Source organism: Nymphaea colorata, chromosome 5 (genome assembly GCF_008831285.2).
Source record: "Nymphaea colorata isolate Beijing-Zhang1983 chromosome 5, ASM883128v2, whole genome shotgun sequence".
In the NCBI taxonomy this organism is placed as follows: Eukaryota; Viridiplantae; Streptophyta; class Magnoliopsida; order Nymphaeales; family Nymphaeaceae; genus Nymphaea; species Nymphaea colorata.
This window is the reverse complement of record NC_045142.1, coordinates 2723414-2731687: the sequence shown is the minus strand read 5'-3', so window position 1 is coordinate 2731687 and position 8274 is coordinate 2723414. Positions and strand designations below refer to the sequence as shown.

The 8274-nt window shown below is 38.0% G+C and overlaps 1 protein-coding gene across 1 annotated transcript; it reads right to left on the bottom strand.

Moving 5' to 3' along the window:
- Window positions 1-321: 321 nt before the first annotated feature.
- LOC116254019 (laccase-7) lies at window positions 322-6820 on the bottom strand. Its single transcript, XM_031629042.2, has 6 exons — window positions 6565-6820; window positions 5724-5875; window positions 5244-5488; window positions 3664-3792; window positions 1702-2613; window positions 322-671 (listed from the first exon to the last, which is right to left on the bottom strand). The coding sequence occupies exons 1-6, from the start codon at window positions 6790-6792 to the stop codon at window positions 541-543; spliced, it is 1797 nt and encodes a 598-aa protein (XP_031484902.1). The 5' UTR covers window positions 6793-6820; the 3' UTR covers window positions 322-540.
- Window positions 6821-8274: the final 1454 nt, after the last annotated feature.

The following is an 8274-nucleotide window of genomic DNA, read 5'->3' as shown; positions in this document are numbered from 1 at the left end:
TTTATTTGTAAAAAAAAAATAAATAGAATATATTTTGATCAAGTTTCGATTTTAAAAGTCACCGAGTTGACCCGCCGAGATGAGTCTTAAGCTAAAAATGTTAGGTGGGTGATTGAAGATTCAACCTTACCTAAGAGGAGTTTGATAGCTTTGGATTTAAGATGGAAGCAGCTAATCCGAGATTCTCTTGAAAGAGATCCACTGTTTAATTACACCCACCCAATGTAATTAATGTGATTAATCATAACATAAAATGGCCGGATATATATATATATATATATGACTTTGATGCTTGCATTAATTTAAAGAAAGGAAATCTACTTTTGAATTAAGAGCTGCTTTTCCATTTATAATTGCACAAAAATGCAGTGAATAATGAACAATATCACAAGGCAACGGAGTTCCTGTTTGCTACATGGCCTGCCGCGCCCTCTTTATTACAATGCTTAACAAACTCCAAATTTGATATTGGAAGGAATCCTACCTACTATTCCGTTGCAGAATAATCTTCACATCTCTTTTGTATTAAGAAAAGGGTTTCTAGCAGGTAGGATAATCATCCGGTGGAGGAGGAAGACACGTTGATGGAGTTGGTCCGTTCTCAACCAGAAAGACCGTCCCTAAGCCCATTGGAAGGTGGCTGTCGAAATGGCAGTGCATGATCCACGTTCCTGCATTCAATTTTCATCATAATATGGTTACTTCTCCCCAAACCCTACTGTTAATATATATATATATATATATATATATATATATATATATATATATATATATATATATATATATATATATATATATATATATATATATATATATATATAAACATTTCTGTTAGTTCAGAAATAGAAGCCAAATCATTCAAATATGATGTTTAATTTGATTTGTGTGTGTGTGTGTGTGTGTTTTTTTTAAGATCTTAAAAATAGGTTGATGCAAAATGTATTAAGTGGATCATTTTTTTGGATTTTAATAATATTTATAAAATAACAAAAAATGAATGGCTCCCATAGCATCAACATTTTTTTTTATGATAGAAAAATTCATATTTTTTATAAGAACTGCTTGAATCAAAGTATGTCTTATGTCAAAGTATTTTTTTTATAAATATATTAAGATGTTTATATTTTATTTAAAATAATTTTTTGACAAGAGAATTAAAGGGTCTGGCTTTTGTCCCTAACCTAGCAGTTTGGTTTATATATATATATATATATATATATATATATATATATATAGAAAGAGAGAGAGAGAGAGAGAAATAAATTGGCAAACTAAACCCTTTTAATTTTTTGCTAAAAAATTATTTTAAATAAAATATAAACATCCTAATATATTTATAAAAACTATTTTGATATAAAACATGCTTTCAATCAAGTTGTTTTTATAAAAAATATTGATTTTTTTATTTCCAAAATGTTGATGCTACTAGTGCCATCATTTTTTTCTTCTTACCAAATTACTATGAAAACTCAAAAAATGATCAACTTAATATATATTTTGCATCAAAAAATCATATTGATGAGGTTAGTTTTTAAAAAGAATATTTTAAAAATCAAAATGGTCTACTCCCGGACCTATTGGTCTGGTTTCTATCATTCAATATATATATATATATATATATATATATATATATATATATATATATATATATATATATATATATATATATATTGAAGATTGAAGAGGGAGAAAGAAAGATACCAGGGTTATCAGCAGTGAACCGGATGGCAGCCCAACCACCGGCAGGCACACCGAGGGTGTTTCTCATTTGGGGGTTGATCAAGTTGAACTTAGCCTCGTCCATGCCCGGCTGGTAGTTCCCGAACCCTTGTGCCAGGACGTAGAAGTTGTACCCATGCAAGTGTATGGGGTGGTTTTCCACACCCAATGTGGCCGTGTTCTGCAGCACCATCTGCACCGTCGAGTTGAACTTGAGCACCTTCGCCCTCGTCGCCTTCTGCGTCTGCCACAATGCCTGCGGTATGTTCGGGTTGGTGTAGTCGTACTTCACCGGTGGCTCGTTCGGGAAGTCCGGCGTGTACACGCCGGAAATACCAAAGTGTTGTGCCTCCAGCAATGATCTCGTTGATGGAAGTACCAACGATACATTGTTCATGTAGGCGGCCAAGTTCTTGCCCACCAGACCGAGTCCAAGAGTGATGAACATGTGCTCGTCCACCTTAGTCGGTACCACAAGCGGGTACTCTGGTGTGCTGAGCCCGGTCAAACTGGTATAAAACCGGGTTGCCAATGCGGTATCATTACACTGAGGAAGGACGGGCATGACCGGTGCGGTCTTGTCCGGTTCATGAGTGTACAGAAGGAGGCCAGTGGTGGTGGTGTTGTCGAAAGGGATGCCATTTGCGCTTGAATATGCGCGAGCCGCGAAGTAGTACCGTGCCGGTGGCTGGTCGGCCGTGAGGAGGACGTCGATGGTATTGCCCGGTGCGATGACAACAAAGTCGGTATGGTATGGTTCGGTGTAGGTTGCGTCTATACCGACCACGGTGAGCTTGTGGTGGGCGACTTTGAAGAAGAGGTGGCTATTGAGTGCAGCGTTGACTATGCGGAGCAGGTAGGTCTTGCCATGGACGACTTCGATGGTGTGCATCACTGTACATTTACACGCACCATAAGAACAATGGTACTTTATTCTTTATATGCAATATGTTCGTGGAACATATGTTCTTAAAATACATAGATTTAAGTACACCATGTCCATACAAAGTATTATTCTTTAGGTTTAACAAACAAACACTGGACACAATCACACTATAATTCATGAAACAAAAACACGGTTCTTTTGAAACATATGCCATAAGATACAATTGGTATAGAGATGGGTATTAGGGTTTTGAAGTCAGGTCAAAATTGGATCCGATACAGTAACAAATTAATGGCAAAATTCTCAAACAAGATCAAGTTCATTTGTTAATCAAGCCAAACACAAGCATGACTTGATCAATACCCACATTAAGGAAGCTGGTTATATGCAAGTGCCTATACACCATGCAGGCATGCACAGGTCCCGGCCCATGTCACGTCCCTCCTGAGAGTAGGGGTGAACAACAAGTCGAGCTACTCAAGCTCAACTAGTTAAGGCTCAGCTCGTGAATGAGTTTGAGCCGAGTCATTTGCTTAACGAGTTGAGCTCGAGTTCATAAGTCGACTTATTCAAATAATCGAGTTGAGTTCGAGCTCAACAAGTAACTGCCGGGTCGAGCTCGAGTCTTACGAGCTTGTTGAGCCTTAATCGAGTCGAGCTCAAGCCTTACGAGCTTGTTGAGCCTTAATCGAGTCAAGCTCGAGCTGAACATGTAACTGCCAAGTCGAGCTCGAGCTGCTTCCGTCGAGCTATTCTCGAGCTCGAGCCAAGTCGAACTCGAGGTTTCAATAGTTGAGTCGAGCTCGAGCTGAATGCACTTGGGCTCGTCTTGGCTCGTGTTCACGCTTACCTGAGAGTGGGCCAAGGGGTCATACGTCATGCACGGGGAGCTGTACATGGTGCAGTATCCCGGTGTACATAACCAGGCCTCCATCCAAAGCCGAAGCTGTTGGGCGCAGGAACTAGATTGAACCCAGTCCATACAACAATTTGAGTCCATGCCTATGAAATACACTCTTGTCTATCAATTGTACATGGACATATATACTGATTCTTACCGTTTTTGGAGCAAGGGTAAAGATGGCCTGGTTTTCCATTGATGGTGAATGCATCGGATATGTTTGGTGCCAAACCATAGGCGAGAGCCTGAGCCTCCACTTCCACTACGTTGGCATTCCACCATTCACCTGCACCGAATTATTTTACAGAAAGTTAGAAAAGAAGGAGATTTTTTGTTTCATAAATAGTATCTATTGATGGGAGAAATGCAAATGCCAAGGAGACAATGGGCTTCCACTGAAGCCCATTAGACAGACACACACACATATATACATATATATTCTTCACGAAACATTCAGTGCTCGAACCTTGGCCTCCATTCAATCTCTAACAGGTGAGATTACTGCACTCTTCACCGTATCCTACTTATTAGATATTCACATATTTGGACTCGAGTACAAAGGAAAAAAAAGTCTAATACCATATTGGAATGTGACTCTTAAATTCACATAGAAAATCTGACTTTTAATTCATCAATGAAATCTGAATCCAGCTTTTAAATTCACAACTGAATCTAAACCGCATTATATATAATATGTTAAGAACTGACTTTCAAAATATATGGATATTGGATATGGCAAAATTTAATTAGCCATATTGAAAGTTGTTTTATTTATTTAAAACCTAATCGGAATCTGAACCCGATCAGTCCATTTCATCTCTTAGTTAGATGTTAAATTTTCTTTCAATATCCCACTTTTTCGAAACAGTTCAGTAGAATATCCAATTAACATAGCAATGGCACTAAAAGCGACAGAAAGCAAAAAATAAATACATTGAAAAGTCTCAAGTTGCTAGAATTACATAGATGTTGAGGGATTATGAACATAATTCCCAATATTAGATGTCTCTTATCTTATTTTATCTAGACAAGTCAGTTTCAATCAATAATATATAGCGGCCAGCAGATTTGGTAGTACCCAACATATTAGATGTCTGTTTCAAGAGGGATTGGTTTCAGCAGTTGAGTGATGGTTACGCTGTAACTCATACAAGGGTAACCACCGGACCTTGAATATCGGCAGGGATAACACCTGGCCACCAGCTCCCTTACGGTGGTTGATCCGATCCCTACTACTGGAACCTAATGATATATATATATATATATATCATTAGCGTTTTAAGACGATTTTTGCATTAATTTAATCGTACATATAGGTGCCAGCATATGAAACTGCTCAAACAAGAAAAAAAATCATGACCTGATTCAAATTTACGGGTCCAAAAAGTTAAGAACATGAATTGAAAGACCTCTAAAAGTCTAATTTATATGTTATACGGCTGGCTGAATGACTTCAGACCAGTGGATTATCATGTTCATAAGCTACCGTGCATTAATAAACATTCCTGACTATTCTTTCCCACAAGGAATCTTACTTCTTAATTACGTGGTTCTTGGTGGACCACTGTTGATCCAATATGCATATATCTAACATATATATATATATATATATATATATATATATATATATATATATATATATATATATATATATATATATATATATATATATATATATATATATATATATATATATAGTGAGAGAGAGAGAGAGAGAGGATTAATTAATGGACGGACCTAAAACAATGGGGAATTCCCGGTGTGGCTTGGGGAAGGGGTAGGAGCGGCGGTGGCGGGGGCGGATGATGAGGGCGCCGTGGACGGTGGCTCTCAGCCAGGAGACGTGGGCGTGGTACCACAGCGTCCCCTCCTGTCCCGTCACGTTGAATCGGTGCGTGTAGTTCCTCCCCGGCAGCAACGGACACTGTGTCACGTAGCTCGGCCCGTCCATCCAGCAACTGAACGTCTGGAATATCCCGTGCCTGCAAATCCACCCCCAGATACAAACTTACATTCAGAATTGAAGAAAGAGATCCTGAATTTCTATAAGATATTACTACTCTGCATCAAGACCTGTAATCTTTCTGTTCATTTTTTATTTCAGTTGAAATTTTCGTTGCTAAATACTTATTCTTACTATTGAAACTTAAGGAAATATTACTTGTGGAACAGCAGAGAAGAGAAGAGAGGATTTGCATGGTGTAGAGAAGGAAGTACCAGTGAATGGTCATGTTATAAGGAGACAGATTGTTGACATGGATGACGAGGGTGTCGCCTTCACGGGCTCGTATGATCGGACCAGGAAGCTGCTTGTTGATGGCGATGATGGTCCGCTCTTGGCATAGACGGCTAACAGTGAGATTCTCAACCTGCAGAGTTTGAGAAAAGATGGTAAAGAAAAGAAGAGCAAGAGGTCTTGTCATACACCCCAACTGGACTCATGGCCGCCATGAGCTTAGAAAGGCTATAGACACCAGGCCAAGTGGGTCAATTTACAGCCTAGGAGGTCTAGTACTCACATGCTCAGGTTAATTTGTTCTCTTGCTACATAGCAGCTGCTCACCATGTTCTCAACAGTTGTGAATGTAATTAAGTCTTAAGGGTTTTGCATAGCTGGTTGGATCAATGACTAGTAGAAGGCCGGTCTTTGTTTCGATTTTCATGAGCGTATTCATGAGCGTAAACCTCATGCATAACCCTAATCTAACATAAACTTCAGGAACAAATTACCTTGGGAGAGTTTTATGCTACTTGGTGAGCGACAAAGTCTCTCGGCTTCTTTAAGACCAGCTTAAGTCTCGTATCTAGATCTCAGATCTCTAGTGTAGTTTGGTCGTTGTAGAAACAAAAAAAGCATGAAGAGAAGTAGTCGAGTAAGCTATCCTTGCTGATTTTGGCAGGAGTCAAGTTGTGACTGCCCATATGATGGCCGTAGACCTCCTCGGAGGTGAACCATGACTTATATGACATACTAATTAATGTCCGGCCGCAAATTCCGGTGTCCGGCCGACGGGATTGCAATTGCTTACAAATCAGAAGAACAGCACAGCACACTTACATTGAATGTATGCTCCACAATTGCTGCAAGAACTGCTGTACATTGAAGCAGAGACAGGGCACATGCCACTAAGAACATTGTCCGCAGAGCCATGGATCTGCTAGCTGGAAGAATGTGGCGGTGATGATTCCCAAGAATGCCGCCTAGAGGGAGGGGAGGGGAGCAGTACTTCTCTAAGGCTGGGAGTAGCAACTGGGACGTGCTTTTCAACAGGAGGGGAATGCGCATATATTTATAGCATCGTATAATAAATTTACAGCATTGTATAATAAGGGCAAGTGTCGATTCGGTTGCTTGGTGGCGTGCCAAATAAAATACATATATAGAAGATGTATAGCTTATGATGGCTTCCATCTCTCCCACTCATTCTCACGTTTACGTGAAGCAGTGTATATCCAAGCAGCCATCACATGTCCTTGACTCTCTCTCTCTCTCTCTCTCTCTCTCTCTCTCTCTCTCTATATATATATATATATATATATATATATATATATATATATATATATATATATATGAAATTCTTTATCCATCTTGAAATTTGTCCCATATCTCATAAGCGGATGTGACCCTGTGAGAGGTTGAATAATTTATCTGTTCAAACTCATATGGGAAAATCCACAAATTTTATGTATGTATACAATATATAGCAAGTGAATGATAAATATGACTATTTAGAGTCACCCAACTATTTAACCAAAGTCGTTTAAATGAAGGAGATAGATGGTTAAGAGAAAAACAAAAAGAAAAATGTGTTAAACTATATCACTAGAATGTTGTCACCTTTTTGTTCTTGTTTTCCTCTTAACAGTTCATCATATTAAATTGAACGGTCCTGTTTAGATGGCTGAGTGACTCTCAAAACTCAGAATCACCCCACCCCCTCTCTCCAGCACATATATATATATATATATATAGTGATAAGAATCCTTTTTTACACACTGATTTTGTTAAAAACATGACTTTTGCACTTATTTTCTTGGACCTCAGCCACAACTATGAATTTCCCCATTAACTTCTACTAATGACTTGCTAATAATGCAATAACTCTATTAATTACCCACTAACAATACAATAAGTTTTTTATGGGCTTCATACTAAACCATACACTGATTACTAAGTAACTTCTCCTAGTAATGATTTAGATAACTAAGACCAAATGACTTTTACTTCATACTTAAATTTCCCATAATTTTCATTGTGCATGTGGTACCGATGCATACTTATGAAAATACCATGACTGCGCTTAAAAAAGTACCTAATTACCTTTGATTTTGACTAGAAGGTAAGACCTAGGGCCAGAACCAAATTTTTTTTACTGGGGCCAATTTTATAAAGACCAACTTAAGAATTTAAAAACAATGACAAGTTCTTTTAACCGTTACAACCTACAAATTGACTGTTGATTTCATATGGTAAAAAATGACATAGACATCAAAACTGATACAGTGCATTTGTATGATTAATCTTTTTTTTAAGAAAATTAATGTATAAAAAGTTTAATTTTTAAATGTAATTGCACAAAAATTGCTTGAACCGGACTTGATTGACCTTCTTCCTTCTGTGAAACACGCAACTGCATGCCCAGATCTCATACTGATAATGTTTCTCTCATTGATTTGGTCTTTTCTCATAATTAACCAAGTAAGCGCCCACCAAAAGAAGAAAACCAATTAATTAGAACTCAATATTATATCATAGACCTCAAAAGGA